This window comes from Dermacentor variabilis, unplaced genomic scaffold, assembly GCF_050947875.1.
Source record: "Dermacentor variabilis isolate Ectoservices unplaced genomic scaffold, ASM5094787v1 scaffold_12, whole genome shotgun sequence".
NCBI lineage: Eukaryota > Metazoa > Arthropoda > Arachnida > Ixodida > Ixodidae > Dermacentor > Dermacentor variabilis.
This window is the reverse complement of record NW_027460280.1, coordinates 53,667,656-53,692,949: the sequence shown is the minus strand read 5'-3', so window position 1 is coordinate 53,692,949 and position 25,294 is coordinate 53,667,656. Positions and strand designations below refer to the sequence as shown.

The following is a 25,294-nucleotide window of genomic DNA, read 5'->3' as shown; positions in this document are numbered from 1 at the left end:
ACTTCCACTGCATTGACTGGCGCTTACTTTCTGGGTCATAGGTAAAAATACATGTCTCATCACATGTTACAACAGGTTCCAACAAATTTGGCTCGTTTGCAATGCGTTGTAACATGTCTGCACACACGTCGTTACGGCACTGTTTTTGATCAACAGACAGAACTTTTGGAACTTCGCGCAAATCTTCGTCATGTGTAATTCGTCCATTAAAATGCGTCGAACAGCTTCCATATCCAAGTGAACCAACTCCGCTACTGCACGAACACTTAATCTTCGGTTACCACTGATCACATCACGAACTTTGGCAATGTCTTGGTCTGTAATCGCTGACCTCGGGCACCCAGCACGTTCATCATCTTCCACACTGTCCCTTCTCCCTGAAAACCGCGTATGCCATTCAAACACACGTGCACAAGACAAGGTTACATCTCCATAAGCCTCGGTTATTATTTGAAATGTTTCCGTGGCTGATTTCTTGAGTTTCACAAGAAACTTGATGTTGATTCGCTGTTCGGTTTTTACATCAGACATTTTTCCGGCAGAATGCAGTTGCACATGTTCACTCAATGATGCAGCACTCCCAACTGGCGTGACCGGTTCCGTCGAAACTGGAGGCATGAATAGAGGAAGTGTGTGGGATTACGTCAGCAAAACAGTTGTTGCCAACTCCACTCTTTTTTCAAGCTACACACTTAGTCTCGTTTCTTTTGTGTCACACCTCGTACGTATGCAACAGTAATAACTTGGTTTTTACCACCTCAAAAATTCATTTTCCAAACATAATGCTTTTACCAATTGTCAAAGGTAACATTACATTCTTTCCAAAACATTGACGAATGAAGTGATGAAACATTGAATAATAAAAGTTCTAAGTTCATATGCACATGCTGCATTGTCCACAGCTTGAAATACAGCAGTAAACAAGATCATTTTTCCTTTCCAAGGTGAGCGTTAGCAATGAGTAAATACAACAGAAATACATGCTGCCTATAGCCACCAGAAATTTGTAAATTATAAAACATCCCTGATGAATTGAGTTCCCACTACTACCAGATACATTACTAAAACAAAAAAAAAGCAAACAAACCCAAATGTTCAAGTTCAATGTTCAAGTTAAATAAGAATGAAAAATAAGCCAAGCAGTATAAACTTACCTTTAGTGACAGTGTCAAACGTTCTTCTGAAGGTTGGCAGTCAACTACTCGACAAGTAACAACCTTGCCTTCAGTGTAATTTGCATTTATGCTGTGGCCAGGACGGGGTATTTCTCGAGAAGGCACCCAGCCCTGTAGAATTAAGTGCTCATTTAACACATCTTCAAACAAATACAACAAAAGGTGAATAAATAAATATGAAGGAATACTAAATCTTTCTTGACGTGCTTAGCAAAAGGCATCAATGGCAAGAGCAACAGAAACGTCTTCAAAAATTACACAAGACAAAAGGGCAGAAGGAAACCAAGAAACTATAGCATCGAGAACACTGTCATCAGGTAATCAACTAGTTTTCCAGTTCTTCACAATGGCTTTAGCTTTGTCAATAGCACCACTATCACAAGCTGCAACACCCTAGCCACATTTAATAGGCATACAAAAATGCATGAGTGCAGTGTATTCATGGCTGAGTTCACCTCACATGCAATGGAGTAAGCAACTCAGAACATCACCATTTCAATGCTGATGTATAAGTACTGATATAGTACATTTACTCTGCTTGACCTTTACAAGCCAGACTATAGTGGATTTAATAAAGAACAGCCAGCATGTAACTGACTTTCTGCATCCAATTCACTGCTGACAGAGCCTTGCACCGCACAGACGATGTCCTCATCCATGTACGACTACAGGATGTTGGCTTCATCGTCCACATATCAGCAATATCATCTTAACTGATGACACCGGCACTAGACTGCTTCAACAATGAGCTGTTATAAATACACAGGTGAGTCTTCATTGCTTCTGAGCTCCACAGTTACACACTCAAGCTTCATGTAAGAATCCATCCTCGCCAAAACATTTTTTTTTTTATGCATTGTGCAGTAACCTCCACCCAAGCCACCTTTATCATTTAACCAGCTGTGAACAACAACACCCATAACGTGATGTAAACGGCCATTTCGCACAGTTGAGAAGTGCTTTTGTGTTCACACCCAGGCACACACTGCTGAGGAACGCACTAAACAGTGGGCATGCAAGGAGAGTGGTGCCTTCTTGGGACACTGACAGGTACAGTATAACCTCACTGATACATTCCCATTACGTATGTTTTCTCGGCGCAAACGTTCACAATCGAGAACACATAAAATGACCTAATAGAGTTATGCTCATTTTTTACTGGTTCATACGTTCCCAGAAAATACAATTTTTCGGTAACAACGTTCAGCACGTCGCCAAACTGCGATCGTATGATACATCCGCTAGATCGCATGTAAAGAAGACAATGCGCGAGGCCTGGGCGATCGATAACGGTATATTGCTGCCCGCCGCGGCAGCTTCACTACAACACTTGCCCGCCCGTCTCACGTGAAAACTACGGCACGCACCCAGTTTCTCATTTCAGTACCAGCAAATCTCCAGGCTCGTCGCATGCAGCATTCACAGCTATCACCGCCAATCATATTGCGATAAGTATCTTCGCCTATCTGTTTCACAACACGTGGTGCCGTCGGAAGTGTAGCGCATGCTTTTAATAGGTGATAACCGAAACACACTGCCGTTCCCTGCTGCAGACTGCAAATGTATGCGTTTTCTGGCCGCTAGGCCCCATGTGGACAAGAAAAGGCGCGAGGTGCGCACGATCGAGAACAGCATATGTCTCACGTGATAACGACAGCGCGCACAGTTTCTTGTTCCGGTACCAGGAAATATCCGCCCCATTCGCAGCTATCGTTGCCAAACCTACTGCAATAAGCATCTTCACCTATCTGTTTTACACTGCGTTTTACAGGGGTACTGCCATGTTATTTTCGACTATTCGTTTCTTGCGGTAAATGAAGGTCCTAGACATCTGCAACCTACAAAATATAGTGACCAACCTAAGAGCACCGTTAATAATTTCATATACTGTAGAACTTCGTTGATACGTTCCCGTTACGTATGTTTTCCCGGCGCCAAGGGTCGCAATCGAGAACGCAAGAAATGACCCAACATGAAAACGATGGCGCACAGTTTCTAATTCCGGTACCAGCAAATCTCCGCCCGTGTCGTCGCAATCCGCATTCACAACCATCGCCGCCAACCCTATTGCGATAAGCATCTGCACCTATCTGTTTTACAGCGCGTCGCGCGTGGCGCATGGTGCCATTAGTAGCGTACTGCACGCTTTTAGCAGGCGGTGATAATCCAAATGCGCTGCCATTCCCTGCTGCAGGTGGCGCAAGTGGGTATCACGTTCCGCTTCGGCAGCATCTGGCGTCGTCCACTAGCTAGATTTTATTTCGGTTTTCCATTGCACTCTTAAAACACCACACAATAGGAAAACAACAGAATGCGCCTTGGGCCGCCGGAACACCACCAGCACGACGCGCGTTGGCGTCTCGTGCCGCAACGATCCTCGCCACACTTCACAATACATAGATGACAGCAATAATTGAGTCAGACAAGTTTTTTCAGTTACTTCGAATAGCACATTTTCACGGTTAGTACTTTTTTTGCAATTCTTTCCAGAACGTATGAACTAGGTTCTATTGTACTTCCATGGTCACTCTAAAGGAGTTCGGAGCCACTACATGTTCATCTATCTGAGACACACTGCAACAGACGGCATGAAAATTATGACTGTCATGCTACAAATTCCAAGCATTCATTATAACTGAGATTGTTATAAGTACACTCAACTTCACTCCTAACCTCTTGCTAGAAGCATTGTACCTAGCAGGAGTTTGATTAATCGATTCATAATGTGCTGTGAAAGGCACTCCTGTTCCTTTTACCACTTTACTGTATTTTTCCACAGTGTGGGACTGGAGCAGCAATGCATTTCATTGCAGACTTATTTCCTGAAACTGGTTTAATGCATAGCTCCTAGCGAAAGGTTATGATTGAAGTACTGGCCAACTTAAACTCTGGAATTACAACATGCCCCATAGAGTCTTTAATTGTGCACTTAATTGATTTTGTTAATAATCAGTGGGTTACTGCACCAATTGTGATGCCTGCCACTGCTATGTCGCTTGGACAGTAAAAAATTGTCTCAGATCTTACATTTCTAGTGATCTCAGACAGCCGTGACAGAAGTATGCAGTGTACAACTGCTACACAACTCGATACTGCAGCCATGTAAAGCACACAACACTTTATCATCATCGCTTATCAGCTGCAGAAGTTCACAGAGTTACCGATTACCAGCTTGATCAATGCTTCCCATTAGTTTGATTCCTCTTAATAGGGCTACAGCTTAGCAAACATTTCACAACACATTGCTTTTGTTCTTTGGAAACTGTGTTAGCTGCATGTATCGTACATTAAAATCAACATGGCAGCACAATAAGCTTCTAAACATTACTGTTAATAAATTTTTGACCATGTATAAAGGTGCACTCACTTTAATATTGTTATAGAAAGCCACCAAGAGCCCTTGTGGTGTGGTACGGACAACAATGCCCTCTGTAAGTTTCCCAGGAGTGGCATCATCATAGGTGGTTATAATTGGGCGCTTTGAAGTGACCAGCGCACGCCGGCAGGTCAGAAGCAGCCTGGGTGGGTCAAAGCTACGGTCAACGTTCAGCAGACGACACCGCACTTTAGAGCCAAGAGCGGGCTGTTCTTCTTCGGGACCGCTCGCATGCAGTGCTTGAATAAAGCCAGCAATCCACGGGCTCAAACTGACCAGCATACCAGAACGCTGCATTTGCCGCACTGTACACTGCAGAAGACAGCAACAGATCAGGGTCACTAAATGCTCTTCCACTTCAAAACCGGGCAAGCTGAAAAACAAGCCTGGAAAGTAACTAATGCAATATTGGAATTAACTCTTTGAGGGTCACCACTGTACATATACAGCAGCAGAAACAAATGAGTGGTCACAGCCATACATTTACGATGGCAACAGAACGTTTAAAAAAACATGCCCTCCACCAAAATTGATTTCTCGGTTGCTCTATGGTAACTGCCACTGCGGTATTTTGGGAGTACAGTATTCCCACTTCAGCCAGTTTACTGCCACATGCTCAATTCCATGCTTGCGCACTTTATAATCTGCCTTATGCTGAAAAAAAAAAAAGGGAAACAATGCGTTTCCATCTTGTTCCTTATCACTCAAACATTACCATGAGATGTTTGCCTACATGGCTTTCCCGTAGGCATGTGATTACTTTGTTTACAGTGGGCATTTTCGAACCAGCGATACTGCCGTGCAGTGCGTTCTTCATTCCAAGACGTGCGATAACTGATATAATTTCGTCAAGCGATCTGACAACTGATTACCGCTACATTTTTCTGACGGGTGTACACCACTACAATAGCTTGAGGGCGCTCACATGGCACATTTCATTTTAGCTAGGGCTGTGCGCATCCCTGGGGCTATATTCTTTAACGATACACTTCATTTTACATTCTTGTGGCCTTTTGTAATTGGTTTGACCATGGCTTGAAGGCCGTTGCACTGCTATGTTTGCTGGGATGGCACCCTCGGCACAAAACATTTATCAAGTAGAAAAAGAAATGCAATGTTTCAATATACAGGTTTTAGTCGTATCTTAAACATAAAAATAAGTTGTGTGAACTTTATTACATTTGTAGAAAATTTACTATGCAAGTTAATCCAAGCATTCAACAATAAACAATATATCAAACTGTACTCAACCACAAATTGTCCCTTCATTGTTGCCTAAAAATTATTTGCCTGTTTATTTCTTGAATTCACTCTGAAGAAATTAACTCGGAACTATTAAAAAATTTGACCTTAGGGGGACGCATTTATGAAAACATTTGACCCTCAAAGGGTTACTAATAGGGGTTCTCAAACCCCGATATAATGAAGTTGTACTTGCAGTGAAAAACTTCGTTAAATTGTGAGTTTCGTTAAGTCAGTTATAAAGTTTCAACAGTAAAAGTAATTTTACAAATTCCCAGAACATTCCTCGTAGATAGTGTCTTGCCAGCACTTATAAACAAAGCATAAGAAGGCCGGGCCATAATAGCACGGTTAGAAATGCCAACGAGTTCGGTGCAGATTGCAGCGAGAGAAATCCATCAACGTGGCCCGCGGCATCCGAGATTTGCAGGTGTTGCGTCGCACGTTGAAGTAAATCTTGGACGTCATTAAAGGGCCCCTCACCAGGTCTGGCCATTTTGAGCTGACAAGCACTGAGCATACATTGAGCGATAACAATCGTGTCTGAAAAACATTACATTGCTAGGCGCCGCGGAAAGATCTGAAATTTCAAACCGAATGCTGTTTTTCTTCTCCTCGCAGCCGCCGCGCTCCAAGCCGGAGGATTACATACTCGCGTCCCTGCGCCTATGTACTCGAGTCCGCAGTGTGACGTCGCTCTTGGAGACACGACTTCGAGAATTATGCAAGACAACATCTGATATCTCTACGATCTGTTGCTTGAATTGACAAATTGAGGTTTAGAGAAATAATAAAACACAGAAACGGAATGTCTGCGTGTTTTTAGAGCGCAGCTCTTTGGCGTCCGTTCCTGCGTTTCGCGTCGTCGTCGGCGTTGTCGTCGGCCTCGTAACCAGCTCCGCCCCCCTTTCATCCCCCCAGCGCTAGCAGCGACCGACTGATACCGCTGGATGCCGCTGACGCCGCTAGAGAGTCAAGATAACGTGACTGCATAGAACACCGTCGCCGCCATGCAGAAAGAGGAGGAAAGGGTCCCCCCCCCCCCCCTGTTCTTGTGTGGCGGATAGGGTGCTCTTCAGTTGCCGACGCGCCGGTTATTTCACGTAGGCCCCGGCACGTCGACGAATACGTGACCACCTTCCCACGGCTAGACCTGGTTCTTAGCGCTGCGGAAGTGAGGGTATCATATTGTTTGTGTCGGCATCGGCGGCGTTGTCCCTGAAACCAACTCCGCAGCTGGGGTTGACTCACTATCGGCGTCAGCGGCATCAGTCAGTCGCTGCTATCTCTTCCCTCCTCCCTTTATCGTGTTGTCCGCTTGCTGCGCGCGCTTCTGCCCCCATCGTTTGCCGCTGGGTGTACACGCCGCCCCCCTCCCCCCTCTTCCTGCGAGTCTCCGGTTGTCAAAGCGCCGGCTCGAACTTAATTCCTTTCTTCGCTCCTCCTCCAATGCAACCCCTGTGCGGTGGCAATCAGAGAGCCAGATCGGTGGCGGCGGATCTGTATATGTGCACCGCCCGAGCCGAAATTGCCGCTGCCGTTCGCCCTGTGCGGTGGCAATCAGAGAGCCAGATCGGTGGCGGCTTGACATAAAGACAAACAGCAATTTCCTAACACTTATGCGGGAGAACATCCCGTTCCTCTCGCTCGTAACGCGTCCCACGGCTGTGACAACCTCGCGAGGCACTTGTATAGATCTCAAACAGCAATTTCCTAACACTTATGCGGGAGAACATCCCGTTCCTCTCGCTCGTAACGCGTCCCACGGCTGTGACAACCTCGCGAGGCACTTGTATAGATCTCGTCTTTGAGAATCAAGCATTGGTGTACCAAGTCGAACATATATCAGTCTATTTCTCCGACCACAAAGCTTCCTTCATGACTGTCAAGAACTGTTAGTGGAGTCTTTGTTAAAGGAATACGTGTGAAAAATAAAAAAAAATTCTGTGATAGCGCATACATGTGTTGCTCGATTTCTTTGCCTCAATCTATCGAAAAGGTGAAACAGCTTATTTGCTGCGCTCAAATTTCGCATTAGGAAGTAACGTAATCGTCGGTAATTTTTTGTTTTACTTTGCACCGAAGCAAGAGAGATGTACTTCCGCTTCGTCTGCTTGTTCCCACAGTCATGCGGTCATGTGCACAGGTACCAAAACTATGTCATTTTCTACTGTGCTTCAGCGCAAGATCACACTCTGGAATTCGCTTGTTCTGCCTCAGTAAGCTTGTTCTGCCTCAGAACGAGACAACAGCTCGCACGCGACGCAGTCAACGGAAATGCGTAGCACCGGGAAAAGAAAAGCGAGAAGAAAAAAAAAATGAAGGCGGGGCCTGTGATGTATACGTCACGCGATCCGCAAGGTCTGGTATGGGAAACCGTAGGAAAGCAATTCACTTGCGAAGGCTAGATAGGGCAAGTGGAGAGAGCGTCTTGCTTGGCAGTGGAGCCCGCCTGCTGAAATCATGGGTTCGAGGCACTGAAATATTTCTATCTCGACTATTAATGAGCTGATTTGAAAAATTTTTGTGGCATAAGACTCCCTAGAGGACACGTAACAACTTCCAGCGTATAACCAAAATTTCCCATGGGGCCTGGTAAGGGGCCCTTCAAAAAAGACCAGTACACAGGCAGGAGGAAGTCCTTCATAGCACGTCTTCTGCCTCATCTCGCAGAGGAAGACTGGCTCCGACAGAGAACTGTTTCTAAATTTGCAGATAAATGTAAGGATGAGCGTACATAGCTCCTTTCCTCCACCCCCTCCTCTCTTTGTTTCCTGAGCATCCTCCTTACTTGGTAAAACATTGAAATTTCTTTATAATGTGTTGTAGCAATGCTAATATTGTCACATGATTAACCTGGTTTCCCATAAGAATAAGAAAATGTGTCCCACAGAATAAATGTATCACAAAGCAAACATACCCAACAAAACAACCGAAGTTTTGTGCTGTAACTGCTTCAGCTGTAGTTTTTTGTATGTGCTAGCTAATACACACAACCTCTCTCAGGTACAACATTGATTTGAAAAAACGCTAGTGCAGGCACGAGCAGTGAGCATGCAGTAGTAAACAAGGCGAAGCTGAAAGTGAATACAGTAGAACCTTGTTAATACAATCCCATTTTGTATGATTTTCCGCTACCAAGATTCGCGATTGAGAACACAAAAAATTACCCAATATCATAGTGCTTCTTTTTACCGATTAAAATGTTCCAGGATAACACAACCTTTCGATGCTAACATTCAGTACATCACTAAAATGTGACTGTATGATTCGTTTTCAGGTTGCTAGAGCCTATATGAACAAGAAAAGGCACGAGGCAAGTGCGATTGAGAGCAGTAGGCGCCCAGCACAGCAGCTTCGCTGCAGTACTCACACGCCCATGTGATGTGAAAATGCTGGCGTGCACAGTTTCCTCTTTCGATACAAGCAAATTTTTATTACTTTGTTCAATTCTCTGGTTTTACTTGCCAAAACCATGATTTGATTATGAGGCATGCAAGCTATAGTTAGGGACACCAAATAAATTTTTGACCATCTGGAGTTCTTTAATGTGCACCCAATGCATGGTACATGGGCATTTTTGCATTTCACCTCCATCAAAATGCAGCTGCCTTGACCGGGATAATATTCTGTGCCCTTGGACTTAGAGCACAACGCCACAGCCACTACGCCCCCACAGCAGGTTACAAGCAAATCTCTTTGCGAGTCGTTGCACATCATGTTCACAGATACAGCCACCGCCAACCCTATTGGGGTAAGCAGCTTAAAACACTATGCAATAAGAAAATGACAAAGCGCATCTCGGGCTGCTCCACAATGATTCTCGCCGAGTAGGCGCATCAAAACTTCCCACAAGAATGCCCGGCCCAAAGAAGCTGCTGACCCAGGCTGAATTCGAGGAGTGACAACGTAAGCTCACTCAAGCCACAAGAATGGCAATGCGTGTCTCGAGCCACTTGGCCCCCACCAGCTAGGCATGCATTAGCGTTTTGCGCTGCAATTCCCGCAACACTTCGCATTACACAGATGTCAACTACAGTTGAGTCTGCTGAATTTATTAGTGACTTCAGATTGTATGCTTTCCCAGTTAGTATGTTTTTTCTCATTTTTTTCCCTTGACGTATGAATTAGGTTTTACTGCATATGCTTCTCTTAGGCCAGCACAGTAGAAGCCACCATAGTACAACTTGTTTATAAGTGTTTGCTGACAAGGTACTGTCCACCAGAAATGTTCTGGGAATTCTTGACATTATTTTTACTGCTGAAACTTTAAAACCTCGACATAACGAAATTTACAGTTTAACGAAGTTCTTCGCTGCAAGTACAATTTTGTTGTATCAAGGTTTGACTGTAGTAGTAATAAAGCCATTCCAATTTTCTATATTTTGTCACAGTAATTTCTTTTCCACACAACACTGGCACCAAGAAATATCTTGAAAGTGCTAATCACCCCTCCCCCCCATCACAAGCCTCATTTTTCCTTTCCCCAAAAAATAGAAGCCTTACCCAAAGCAAACAAAGAAAAAATGCAACTTTGCTGAGCTGCACTGTCATTCTACTAGCCCTGTCATGTCCCACCATGTTTTGCTACTCCTCACTGCATCACCTAGACCGGCCCCTTTTCAAATGACCAACTATTCTCAAAACTTTTATTATAAATTGTAATTTATGAAGCTCGCTAACAAATTATCCTTGTTTTCCTTGTCAGCAAAAACTCTGCGTAAGCATTCATGCCATTTAATAACTTCTATCTTACTTCGAATTTCGCTCCTGGAACCAAAGCATCGGCAGTAACAAATTTTTCAGACAGCATGGACCTGCAAAACAACAGCAGAAGCAGAAAGGTGAAATGTGATGTTAAAGAGAAGCTTCTACACTGGTAGCACAAAAAATAGTAAATGCAGCAACCAACTCACTTCTTCAAGGACACGACCACAACTCTATCCATGTAGCTGAGAGCCATGACACGGCAGCTGCAAAAAAAAAAAAAAAAAAGACCTGTCAATGAAACGTACATTTTTCTAATGCCTTCTACAGTCCATATTTACTCATAGATGAAGAAGTTAAAGTTAATTAAATTCTGCAGTTTCACATGTCAAACAGAAAAACCAGGTTTACCAACCTAATTTTTAAAGAGACATTACATAGTATGTATTCTGTGCTTAAAGGGCTACTAAAAGCATGTATTATGTAAACGTGGACTGTTTACACAGTAGTTGTAAACGTGGACTGAAACCATGCAGCACGTTTCACGCCAAGAAAAAACTGAGTTTAAGAGAAAATTGTGTCTGAAGATTCCGCATTGCTATAGAGCAATTCAAATCGCCCACCCACGAGCAAGGAGTTATGACATTGCATACGCCATTACCACCCCTGTCGTCAGTGAATAAAATGGCACCTAGAGCCAACACTACAGCTTTCCTTTTCTTGCGTAAAACGCAAGAGGACGCCTAGAAACCAAGTGAAGACACAACTGACAGCATCTCAAGACATCACGTGGACAAGGCCTTTTCTACTGCTTGGAGAAATTTTGCTTGTTGCCTGGAGATCGGTGTGGTGGCCTGCCCATTGCCACATGACTGCACGACAACAACCAGTGCAGCCACCTAGATGCAAATTCACTCTTGCTACTTGCTCTCCTCCGTGACAAGAAATAATTAGTAAAATCAGCCTTTGCTTCGTCTTGTCTCAAACATAGTATGCGAGACTGCATTTGCATTGTAGTCTTGGAGGCCACAGAATATGAAAGTGTTTTGATCCCTAGCTGTCAGATTATGCCACATCATTTACTGCTGGCAGCATGGAGTGAATTTTTACTGGCGATGATTGCACATTTCTGCTAGATATAGCAACCTCCGGTTAAAACGTTGACCTCACAGCACGTTTGAGATTTTCTTTTACAGTCATACAACTGCACAGGTTCAGACAACAATGAAAGTTTGTAGCTACTTCCTTTTTTTTCATGATGCTGCATTCATGTCCCAAAGTGAAATGCGACAGTACGACAGGGTCCGTCTATCGTGTCGCTTAAACATCACATGCATGTGGTTACCTCTTTTTTATGAGCGTCGCAAGCCAGGAAAACAAGCACAGCACTACACAATACATAAACTACCAAAACATGAGTGTGCGGGCGACGTGGAGTCGAGTGAAAACAGCCTTTTGACCACCCGCCACGTCGTCAAGAGTAAGGTCGATGAGTTCATATTAAGAATTGAATAGAAGTAGATGAGCAGCATTTTCTTCCATGTTATAATGCAATGCTATTTTATTATCAGTGGTTGAGTACAAGTGACAGAATTATAATGAGGAGGTGCTACGTCATCGGGCTAGTACAGCATAGGTCGCTGGAATCGTGAATATCCACAATATAAAAGGTACACTGCACTATAACTAAAACAACAGTGTTCAAAGGCTGCATGTGTGCAAAACATGTAGACCAAGCAGCCGCGCGTGTCCGAGAACCAAAGCGTGCGACTGGGAGTTTTGCATCTGTTTAAATTTACTAATGTTGAAAGGTTAATGTCCAAGTGCCCGCGGTCTTCGCATAAAGCAGACAAAGTAATAAAAGTTTTTTAGAAAAAACGACACCCATCAAAATTTCAGACGCAGTACAATATCTTGTCCAATTTCTTAGACAGTTTGGCATATGCATGGTGTCGAAAACATAGCGACCACAGACCAAGTTGCCACCATTTGAGTGCAATGAGCTCTCACTTTCATTATCACGGTGGTTTCTCCACTTTCCATGTGCCGTAAAGCCACTGCAATGCGGTTCATTGACTCGGCACCAAACTAAAACTTTGGTCGTCGACGAGGTATGCTGGATAGGCCTAGCCGGCAAGGGTGCCTAGCCGGCAAGGGTGCCCAGTCAGCATGCCGTTGCGGGAAGCTCGCCCTCGATATGTTTGTCCCCGTAGACATTACATAGAGATTACACGTGCGATCAAGTGCATGGTCTGAACGGACAGCAGCACGTGCGAAGCGGAGTTTAGTTTCTCTGGCGTTCAGCCGCGGCAACTAATGCGCACGCCCACAAAGTCTGTATGTGCACACAATGGTAGGAATGGCGGGAGCTCACAAGCAATGTTCTAGATTCCTTTCAGTTTGCAAGCTCCCCCGAGCCGCGCGTGAGAAGGTGACCCCCCTTTCGTTTCTACTGATCATGCAGCGCTGCCGTCGCTGTCGGCTCGAAGCACTCACGCTCAGCAGCTGTTGCAAGAGCCTTCTCTGCCAGCCTTTTCTGAGCTGTCATGTTGAAACTTCAGTCTCAAGGTTAAAGAACTGTTTGGCCTGAGTGGTAAGGGTAGGATAAAGAGCAGCCTAATGCAAGGTCGCGAAGAACTTATTGTTTAATTTCTTCATGCTTTGTTTATCGCACGCACTACTTCCGACGTTTACCCTGAACATTTCAGTGTTTGTTAGAGTAATGCTTATTTGGAAGAATGCACAAAACAATAAGGAAAAGCTATAATTAGCTATGTTCCGTTCCGTTTCTAGACCACAGTCACGAAATTCCGCGCTCCGTTGCCGACGCATGGAGCACCGCACAGACTAGAGCAGGGTTTTGCATGTTAATTTTTAGAATGGTAATTTCAGTCAACACAAACAGCCATTAAATGAAGACAAACTTAATCAAAAGCATGAAAGGAATAGCTACAGAACAAGAGCTTTTTATTTGCAATGGCGGCCTTTTCTCTGTTTTCCAGCCGGCGATTCACGTCTCTCGCACAAAAATGCATGTGAGTCACAATGACGAAATGCCACACCTGGCCAGATGCTCTGCACATCCAAGTCAAGCAAGGTTTAGCAATTCTAGCTCGTCGAGCAACTCCCAAAAAAGGAACCTTTTCTTAAAGGTACACTAAAGGCAAATATTAAGTTGACGTGGACTGTTTAGATACCATTCCAGAAACCTCGTAACGCTTGTTTCGTGCTAAGAAAATACTAAGGTTATAAAAAAGTTACATCTGAAGAGGCCGAATACCTTTTTCGAAACCAAATCTCCCACAACCTAACCGGGGGAGTGGTGACATTGCATACTCCATCAACACCCTTTGCTGCCGTCGATGAGTAAAACGCCGCCCGCCAGACGGCGGCACCGAGCGAAGACAGAGCGGCGGATTCGCCGCTGCAGCTGCTTTGTGGTCAAGTGGCGTAGGCCATTCGGGAATCCCGCGACACCGCATGGGAGTCGAATTCTCTGCTACTTGCAGTTCGTGCTAGTTTTGCAAGCCAGCAAAACCAGCGCAGCACTACATGATAACAACTGATACGCGAAAGCGTGGGCGGCACGGAGTCGAGAAAAAACGAAATCTTTCGATCGGCCGCATCGTTGTTGAGGGAAATTTCAATGAGTTCTTTTTTCTAAAAGTGAAACAGAACTGGACAAGTAGCATTTTATTTCATTTTGTATTATAATAGTTAAAATACAATACAAGGATGTTTTGAAGAACGAGTGGTTGAGTACTAGTGACAGAATTTAACTGAGGAGTGCTTTCGTCATCGGGCAAGTGCTGTGCACCACATAGCCTGAAAAGTAGTATGAGATGTTATCATACACGTCTCCCTTGGAGTAAATGTGGTCACTGTAACTGTCTTTGGGCGAGTTAGCTGCAGAAGTTAACTCGAGCATTCTGGACTCAATCAGTTCATGAAGGCAAGCTTGCTTCCAACGGTGTGGTTCTCTCGATTTCTTCAGTGTGTCTTGAACACCCACAAGCACAGTACTTGGTGCACCCTCTACTCTTCCACGCAGTCCTCTCTTTAGAGGTGTGTACAGATTAAGCGGTCAGAATATTTGAGTAAAGTTCACACTTGAAAAAGTACAGCTCGCAACTTCGGTGAGGTGGCGGCGACAATGGAAGGGACTGCGCCGGTTGAGCAAACAGCGTGACAAGCGCCACCAGAAGCAGGAACCAGAAGAGCGACACTCCGCGCGCCGCAGCTTTCAAACTGAAGGGAATCTAAAAATGTTGCTCACACGTGCATACAAAGCCTAACAGCTCCAAACTAAATTTGTGGAACACTTCTTAAACTGACAGCAGTCAATGTCACATGCTCGATATCTGCACATCACGACGACGCACATCACTTCGCACAATCAATTCTTCGCGCACCACTACACACGAGTCGGCTTGGATGTACTCATCGGGATATACATCGGCGGGCATATCTCCACTTTCCTGCAGGGCTGACCACGTGGCTGTGACTTCATCAGATGGCAACCCGTCTCCATTGCTACCTTCGTTCTCAGAGTTCAAAGTCTCGGCAGCCTGCACAGTGAGCCCAGAATGTCAGAAGCAGTTGCTGATTACGGCGCTTCTCATTGCACACCACGAAGCAGAAATCATTTGGAGCGCCATTAAGAGGTCCTTTTCCTTTTTTTTTTTTTCGGGACTTAGCTGCATGTTCAGAAGCAGCCTTTGAATAAGGTGCTCATGGTAGGCACGCTTGACGCTCTGGATGACCCCTTGGTTGAGGGGTTTCGAATGATAGAGGTGCAGTTCTGTGGGAAAAACATTACCTGCAAGTTTTCCAGCTCGGCGTTCTCGGAGATATGGCGGAACAATTGTCTAAAAGTAGACAAACCTTGCCTTGACAAGCCTTGCCTGCCCATGTCCCAGTTAGAGGCTTCGACCCACTCTCCGAAAATAGTCCGGGTGATCCACGCCTGAATGTTAGCCACGTACTTCACGGGAAGGCTCCGATTTCCTTTGAAGTAGCGTGGTTTGGCACTTTTTTCGATGACCAAAAGTGACCGCTTGTCCAAACCGTCCATATTAGTGCACAGGAGCACAGTTATTATCTTCTTACTGTGCTTGCCTCCGCGGCAGCACAGCCCCTTAAAATCCAGGGTCCTGGTGGGCAGCATCTCGTAGAAGAGCCAGGTCTCATCAGCATTATAAATATCCGATGGTGCATAGTCTTTCAGGATGCCTACGAGGCTGGCTGACATCCATGCAGTGGCACCATCGCTATCCGTCGAAGCAGCTTCACTGCACGAAATTTTGCAGATGATGCTGTGGCGTGACTTGAATCTGTTCAGCTAACCTATGCTGGCCTTAAAGTCATCTATTCTTAGCATGCAGGCATAATTGAGCGCTTTTTGCTACCCAATATCACCGCCAGGGGCGATTTTCTTGGCTCGCGTCTCCACGAACCACGTGTAAACTGTCTTGTCCAAGGTCTCGTGCACCAGCTGAGTCACTTTCTTCTGCTTTGCTGACGTCCCTGACGTCCCCTATAGCTTAGGTTCTAGCATGCTTGCTCTTCAATATTGTCGAAAGAGAGCTCGCCGAAATTCGAAATTCTTCTGCAAAGACTGATTTTTTTCTTTCCAGCTTCAGCCTGGGCGTTACTCGAGCCTTCTTCTCTAACGACAAAAACTTGCGTTTCTCAGGGTGTCCACCAAGTTGACATTTCCGAATTCCCTGATTTTTCCGGGTTTTCCCTGAGCACCTTTGCAAAATTCCCTGAATTAGCCAGAACTTTGTTTTATGAAGACAGGTTGACACCATGTTGCCCGATGCTGTCACTCTCTAGTAAGCATGTTGAAACAAAAAAAAAACTAGAACCCAATTTGAATAGTAAGAAGTAATATCTATTTTATTTAAAAACAAAACAGAAGGTAGGTGTTAGTAAAATGCACAGCGAAAGAAATGGTAAAACCCATTCTAAATAGAGTCGAACATTTTCAAATACGAATGAAAAGGAGATGCATACATGAGTAAATATTTTTGAATATGAGATATTTCTATCAACTGATAGCAAGCTCATCGGTATGAGGCCTGAACTTTGTCACAATTAAGATTCTCTCTCGGCAGCTGGGAAGTCAACCTCAACTGTCCTGACATACTCTCGTCCGAAAAAACTCTTAAAGCCTGTCAGTACACTTATTAGGCATATCGGTGCTCGCACTTTGACATGAGATGGGGGTGCACGCGTGCATAATTAAAGAATACATACTGTGTCCCGTGACAATTGCCCCTTCCCACGCTTGTTATGCTTCACCGCCTAGCACTACTGCACTGAGGTGAAACCAACTTTCAGTGACTGGCATTGCACAACGCGCTGTGCTCTGCGAGCTTCTAAGCCAATCGCGAGAATTACAAAGGCGGAGTCGGTGCCATTGCTGACAGCGGCGAATTCTTTCAATGAAAAACACGGCACCGCACGGCAAGAAGCTTAATAGCGAACGTAGAAGGAGCTAGGCTTAACGTTGCCGCGGTAGTGCCTACGGCTGCCAGCGGATCTGCGTGCGAGAGTGCCGGTTCGAGGCAGCGAGATAATCAAAATGGCGGCGGTGGTGGCTTTGATTAATGCCATTTCAGACCTGCAGTCAGGGCAATATACATTGGCTATATGGAGTATGTGTGGTGCCGCAAAGTCGTGCGAATTATCGGGCATGTCCGAAAAATCGGGCGTCTGGAAAATCGGTCGTTAACTACTCTGGCAATACATTGTGCCGATGACACGGCTTCAATGACGATTCTTTGCGATTCCTCTGTTAATTACTAGAGCCAGCATTAACACGAATTTCGTTCCCTTTCACTAAAGTTACAGGTAATTTTCCCTGATAGAAGCACAAAGTCCCTGAGTTTTCCCTGAGTGTTTCCAGACTATTCAAATTTCCTGAGAATTCCCGGTTTTCCCGGTCGGTAGACAGCATTTAATATTTTTTCTAATGCTAAACTTAGTTCTTCAAAACCTTTCCTATACACCCTGGTTTCTTTGTCAGCTGTGACATGCTTCAGCTGACGATCCAACAGCTTCGAGAGATAATGATCAAATGGCGTGCAATCAGTCATCAAGCGTGCGTTGCCCGAATACCTCGTCGCACCCTACCGGGATTTGACCTCGCAACCGCTACTTCCCGAAACTTTGTAGAAAATGAATAATTAGAAATAATATACAAATAAAATTATTGCATGCATGTTATTTGTACGCGCACCATTTTCTTAAACAATATGGCCCAAAACATTTCCTCAGAGCTCAGATACTCCTCCATAAGAGTGTGTTGCGCATTGCCATCACCAACACAGCAAGGCGGCTTTCTGTTTTGTTTACATTGTGTCATGGCCCCAGCAGCTCCAGTTTGTGTGTGTGTGTGTGTGTGTGTGTTTTTATGCTATCAATATCAATGGTTTGTCAAGGCATGAAAAAAGCAGTTTTAGGGGTTTTGATGAGCTAAAGTTTAAATAATTTCGCTCACGTCTGGTCTGTAAAAACTTTGTTGGAGTAAAAATGTGTCCGCGAACTAGTTCGTTTTAGGGGGAATTCCGATGCATTATGTTCTATAGGACATTGACGGGGAATTAAAAAATCTTCGTTCTGGCGAAAATTTTGGTGATGTGGACTTCATTGTGTCGGGATTCGACTGTAGTATGCTTTTAATGGGACTACCACACATGCTGTGACACAGATGGATAAGATGCTTAAACATTTCCATTTGTTAGAACTCTTGGGTTATTTGAAAAAATTTTATATTCCTGCTAAGGTGCAATCAAAATAATTCAACTGTAACGCCAAACTACTATGAAGCTAATGTGCCTCTTGGTGAGCACTGGGTTCACACTGCTCCAAAACAACATTCGGCATGGATAGCTGAAGAAGGGGTTCTGCACTCCTCAGGAGAAGAATCAAAAGAAGCCACTCACGTGAGGCATTCACCAGCAGTAACAAAGTCACGGGCATCTTCAACATCTTGATCAGCTACCAGAGGTCGTGGGCAGAGGGCACGGACACCACTGGGCTCAAGGCGCAGGTGCACGGCACCAGCTTCAATGGCCACGACTTTCGCTGCACTCTCCAGGAGGGCACCAGGGCGAATTGCTCCAAACATGGTTCGGCTCAGGGGTTTCTGAAGACTCAGGTAGGGTCGTTGAACAAGTGGCTGCACATACAGCAATGTGCCCACCAGTGTCTGCCCAACTACAATGTCCTCTGGGGTATCCCAAGGTCCCGGCAAGTGGCTGCGATGCACACATGCTTCCATACCATTCCAGCCTACCACCAGCCCTTCATTCTGTGCCTGCAAAAACGAAGAGCAAGAGGAAGCCTATATGTCAATCCATTATACTGGTGTCCCAACAGGAGTGTCAACTAATCACTGCATTTCATTGCCATTGTGAAGGTTTGCGTGCAGTCACAGCCACTATAACATGTTTCCACGGTATAAATCAATTATCGTAACAGCTACTGAATGATTATCTAGCATCAGATAAGCTCAAGGAGGCCTTGACAAGCTCAAAGGTGATAGTTTTCACTGACAATTCTGACTGCCATCATGATGCAAGTACTAGTACAGTCAATTTCAGATATAGTGAAATCAAGGGGGATCCCAAAATAGTTCCAGATAATGAGAATTCGAAATACAAAATATGCCGATTTGAAGCTTATCTGAAAACTACACACATATTGCACACTTTCCATGATCACGAAAACCAAGAACTTGTAGTTCACATGTTCAATGTGCAAAAGCTTGTTTTATTTTTGATACACAAATGGTGCAAATCACTTGTGCTGAGGTATGGTCTTTTATATACTGATGGCAATTCTAACCTTAAAAGTCTGCAAGTGTGCCTTGCATGCAGCAAAGTGCTTGTGCATTTGTATTCTGATCACAGTAGAAATGGATGAAGCTTAAAACCACCCTGTACGGGTAGCATTGTGTCGCCATGAGTACACCTGTACCACAAATCACTTCCCAATATGATCCTCATTCCCACAGCAATATATGGACTGTCATATGTCGGAAACGAGTCAACGAGGCAGACACCGTTGAATTCAAAACTGGCTTTTAGCTTGCAGAACACCAGAGTTACTCAATGGTGGCACAATGGTCATTCCTCAAAGACTAGTACGAAGTGCAGATATGATGTGCAGTGTTTTTGTTAAATCCAAACTGTAATGTAAAAGTCCATCGAAAGGTGGGATGTGGCTGAATTTATTTTAGCTGCTTGTGGAACACTAAAATGTAGTTCGCAGAACCCCTGGTCTATAAGAAGACAAACTTTGCAGTGCAGACATTTCCAGTTCAGCCTCCTATGCTCAGAAAACGATCAAGTGCCATCTGCACTTTCTTGTGGACCACATAACAGACTGGAAGGCCTTTCATGTTCTTGAAGCAGCATGATGACCTGCTCTTTCCCACAACGAACGGCCACAGCATGCACAAGCCATTCATATTTACAGTTAACCAAACTGAGACACGCATTTTGATAATTTTTTCTCCATGGCATGCAATCTCCAGATGCAATCTTTTGTTTGGCAGCATCTGCTAAAAGTGCCATTTCGTCAGCATTGCATTTTTCCAATGATACAAGTGATCGTGGCCCCGGTAGGAAAAGAGCTCATGCAGGGGCATGGCTAGGGTTGCCAATTGCTCTGACTTTTCAGTAAATGTCCCGGGTCCTGATTTGACCCAGTTAGGACGGCCAAATGACTTTTGCTTTTTTTATCCTTTCTAGAAGAGAACAATAAATAAACCCGATTTCCTTTTTATAATGCCTGACAGCTTGTTTGAACATTTTACTTTCTTGTGTTCTGTTGCATTACCATAAACATAAAGGCAGTTTCGTGCTTGTAGTGTTCTAGTTCTGTTGCAGGGACTAACCGTTCACAGCACCTCCATCTGTATTGGTAGCCGTGTTAGTCAGGCAACTATACTGCACCTTTCTTGTTGTAAATCATGAGACAGTGGGACTAAAAAATTTTTTACAACTTTGTTGCATATATGAGCTAAGGCTCCTGGCACTGACGGGGTCAGTTGTCACCAGCCACATCCCACCCTCTCTTAGAAGGGTCCCTCACCAGGCCCAATAGCCAATTTTGGTTACATGGTGAAGGAGGAGGAGCAGATATTAATGAAGGCAAAGGAGGAGAGGTCGCGGCCTAGAGGGCGTGTGTTTAGCCTGCTACTCCTCACTAGGTAAGGGAAAGTGGGAGATACAGGGAAAGGCAGGTGGAAGGTGATTACGATACGGTACAATGAGCTACTATATATACACTACACACAGGAGTAATATTGTTAAATGTTACATGCCCTCTAGGGAGCAGTCTAGTGCAAGAATTTTTCAAATTGGTTCATTAACAGCAAAGATATAAATACACTTGAGCCTCATTATAATGAAGTTGAAGGGGGAGGAGAAATTACTTTGTTATATCAATTACTGCTAGAGGTGTGCGAATATAGTCGCCGACTGATTTTTCGGACTCCAAAAATTCGGACATGCTTGATTATTCGGTCTGCTTCGCGGCAGCGTCATTCTCCCCATAGACCATAATGTATAATAAGTGCCGAAAGTTCGGACACCTTGCAACCTCTCTTCTGATTTTTCGGACACTCCCTGAGGCAACTCGATCGAGAGCACCATGCACAGACTCTCACTGGTGTATGGTTCGACCTGCTGAACGCCATTTTTGTTTTGAATAGAGCCTGCTTGCTGCCCCACGAAGTGGCGCTACTGCAAATACCCACTCATCATCATCGTTTCTGCTTGGTTCGATAGAGTGGCTACAGCAATTGCGGTCTCAGCTTAGTAAGCCATGTCAAGACAATCCAGCAGCTGATTTGTTTCGTCATGCATGACGCTGCGAGTAGGCCACGTTTTTCATTTGTGCGACTGGCGTCGGCGTGACGGCATGGTGGTGTTTGCTTTGTGTGCTGTGTCGAGGTTGCGGTGATCCAACGCGGCATACAGAAACATCGCGTCAAGTGTCTAATGGCGCCGACAGTGCCCGTGCAGACTGCACTGGGGAATGACGACAAGCGAGTGCCGGGAGGCCTATGATTTGTTGCCTTCTGTTGTGCTCCCTACTGACGCCGAAAATGTTCTGCCGAGACCTGCGCAGTGGTTGCATTGCGATTCCGGACACTGTCTCATTTGGCAGTTTCACAGATGCTGACACTCCTGTACTGACATGCGCAGAACTCGACAATGGCGAGATCATTCGTCAGGTTCCCGCTGCACCGCCGGACGATGACTCCGAGTCAGAAGATGCATCATGTGCTACGCTGCCATCACAGGCGGAGCGTGTACAAGCAGTTACTGTGTTTTCAGCCGCCTATAGTGACCGTACGACCTTCTCCGAGATTCAGGCTTATCTGATTGCGCGTAAATGGAACAGCATGCTACGGTGCATTCACGATTCCTTCAAGCCTACTGCCGAGCCCGACTAACTGCGTGGAAATAAAGGATTTCATTCTTTTCCTAATCTGCTTTTGCGGACACCTGTTTATTCGGACATTTCCGCAGTCCCTGTGAGGTCCGAATAAACGGTCGACGACTGTAATCGAAACTTCGAATATTAGATTCAAACCATTTGGTATTCAATCCTATTTGAGACACTAACTATTCAAGATATCATAACCCCCCAAAAATGCTGTTGTCGGTAAAGCCCCCCAAACTTCGTAAAGTAGAGACATGCTTTGAAGAGTGCTGCCTCCTCCTTGTGCACCCTGGCCAAGGCCAACACCACATCACTATTGGCCTAATGGCATCCCTTGGGCCCTCACACCGGCTTCATTTGTTGACAGTTGCGCTCCACCGTCATTTTCTCTTGAAAAGTGTCTACACAGGCTTGGAGCGCATGTTTGCACTGCTGATCTTCCGTGTTGCTTTGGTTTGCGACACCTTGAATTTAGTTTTGTGGCAAGTGCGACGTCGCTTCGCTCCACAGCATTTTCCCTCACCATGACCTGGTGCGTCTTCGGATGCCAAAACAGTTTCAGCAAAGGCAAGAATCCCTTCTTGATACTGTCCGGTAAGCATGATGGGTTAAGAAGGAAGGAATAGATTCATCGAATTGTAGGGAGAACTTCATACCAACATCCTCCACAAAACTATGCAACGTAAGTTGCGAGACTCTCATAGTATAATACGTGTCATGCTTGCATAATTTGTTGTAGGTCATAACATAGTAGATATTGCACAGCTCACTGAGCATGTTGCCATTTGTCTGCACACTTTAACACGATTCCTACGCAACATTTACATGTTTATATAAAGCAATAAGTGGTCATATTTGGTGCACTTCCATACTTAGTCTATTCTAACGTGCCCTCGATTGTAACGCACATCCATTTTCGTTGACCCAGAAAAGGAAAAAAAAAAAACGCCCTTGATTGTAACAAGCTTACGTTTGCAGTGACCTAAAGAAAGAAAAGTCCTTTACAGTACCGCACACCTCATTCTTTCATACAGAAATACAACTTCCTCTCTTTTGGAAAAACAGATTTACTCCCAATACACTAAAGTTACGATAAATAAAAAAAGTTGCAGTTTCGCCCGAAAGGCGAAGCATCGATTACGATAGCAAATTAGTATACAGCTATACAAAAAGTAAGGATTGTTGTTTCATAGGCCCTATAAAATTTTAAACATTCGATTACTAACTAAATTAACAAGCAGGGTGTCACGCACCCACAAGCAAACATGAACACGTCTCACGCAATGACCGTGGAAACTCTTTATCAGCGGTAGCATCAACAAGTGAATCATGGAGCGAATTACCTTTGTGCAGCCTCTCGCTTCAGCGCTAATTAAGGGACAAGAGCACAGCGCGGTGCACCTAGATACGTAGACACTCCATCGCAAATCGCTTTCAAGACAGGCTCTGCACGGCCATGCCGTACGAAGCAGCCGCCGTAGTAGAACGCACCTCCTGTTTGCGCAAGTCCCGCACGAGAAGTTTCGAGAACTCCGAACGCCGTCATGCGGCCTGATTTCTGTCTGTCTCCGCAGACGTGATCACTTTTCTTTTATTTATGGCATCGTGATGAAGTAAGCATGTCTTTGCAGTCGGCACTTCGATGCTGATAGTGCAAACGCAGAAAATAGGAAGACAGACAGTGCAACACGTAAGTTTCTCACTATAACAACTAGAGAGAAACCTTGCGCCAGCATCTACGGGAGTTTCCTAAGGGACACTGTGTCATCAAGGGAATGACGGTATATGTGTCTGTGAGGCTTGTGTTGGCTGGTGTTGCAAGAGGCTTCGTCTAAAACGTGCATATGGCTACACAAATACAGTCGCAGACTGATTTTCCGGACTCCAAAAATTCGGACATGCTCGATTATTCGGTCTGCTTCGCGGCACCACCATTCTCCCCATAGACCATAATGTATAACAACTGTCAAAAGTTCAAACACCTTGCAGCCTCTCGTCCTATTTTTCTGACACTACTTGAGCCAACTTGATCGAGAGCACCATGCACCGACTCTGACCGGTGCATGGTTCGACTTGCTGAATGCCATTTTTGTTTTGAACGGAGCTTCCTTGCTGCCCCACGAAATGGCACTACTGCAAATCCCCGGTCATCATCGTTTCGGCCCGGTTCGATAGAGTGGCTCTACAGCAGTTCCGGTTTCAGTTTAGTAAGCCATGTCAAGACAATCCAGCAGTTGATTTGTTTCTTCGCGCACGACGCTGCGAGTAGGCCAACGTTTTTGTCTGTGCGACTGGTGTCGGCATGGTGGTGTTTGCTTTGTGTGCTGTGTCGAGGTCCCGGTGATCCAACGCGGCATACAGAAACATAGTGTCAAATGTCTAATGGTGACGACAGTGCCCACGCAGACTGCACTGGGGAATGCCGGCAAGCGGGTGCCGGGAGGCCCACGATTTGTCGCCTTCCGATGTGCTCTCTACCGACGCGGAAAATGTTCTGCCGAGACTTGCGCAGTGGTTGCATTGCGATTCCGGACACCGTCTCATTTGACAGTTTCACAGGTGCTGACACTGCTGTACTGACATGCGCAGAACTCGACGACGGCGAGATCATTCGTCAGGTTTCTGCTGCACCGCCGGACGATGACTCCGAGTCAGAAGATGCATCATGTGCTACGCTGCCATCACAGGCGGAGCGTGTACAAGCAGTTACTGTGCTTTCAGCCGCCTATAGTGACCGTACGACCTTCTCCGAGATTCAGGCTTATCTGATTGCACATAAATGGAACAGCGTGCAATGGCGCATTCACGATTGCTTCAAGCCTACTACCGAGCCCAAATAAGTTACGTGGAAATAAAGGATTTAATTTTGCCCCCTTAATCTGCTTTTTCGGACACCTGTTTATTCGGACAGTTTCGCAGTCCCCGTAAGGTCCGAATAAACAGTCGGCGACGGTACATGAAGACTTGCACGGACACAAATGGCCAAATTACAAGCAGCTGCTTGTGTAAGCACCTCTCAAATCGCACTATGTGCAACCAAGGGCGACCCATCACCGAAGCAGAGCAGCGTCATATTCTGTATAAAATCCAAGTCTCATAAGACCTTATCACGCTCGGCGCACTGTTTGCTTTGAATGCGAATGAAAGCGTGTGAAGGTAGACCAAGAAAAATGGTAAATTGATGAGCACTATCTTTCCTGTGGGCAAGGGGAAAGAGGGCGAGGGGAGCGAGCTCACGTCAACGCAATTAAGCACGTGCGAGGGGAGTGAGGGGCAGGTTGGTGCACATCTCCTTTTCTAGCATTTCGGAAAATTCTGCGGCTCCTTT

The 25,294-nt window shown here is 45.2% G+C and overlaps 1 protein-coding gene across 1 annotated transcript in view; it reads right to left on the bottom strand.

Annotated features, from left to right (window-relative positions):
* Rrp5 (Ribosomal RNA Processing 5) overlaps positions 1-25,294 on the bottom strand; it is a 132,759-nt gene that overhangs the window by 86,978 nt on the left and 20,487 nt on the right. The window contains exons 7-11 of the mRNA XM_075677314.1: positions 18,453-18,826; positions 10,710-10,766; positions 10,550-10,610; positions 4,543-4,863; positions 1,155-1,286 (exon numbers count right to left, since the gene is read on the bottom strand). Of these exons, the coding sequence (XP_075533429.1) occupies positions 1,155-1,286; positions 4,543-4,863; positions 10,550-10,610; positions 10,710-10,766; positions 18,453-18,826 (945 nt within the window). The remainder of the gene's footprint in view (positions 1-1,154; positions 1,287-4,542; positions 4,864-10,549; positions 10,611-10,709; positions 10,767-18,452; positions 18,827-25,294) is intronic.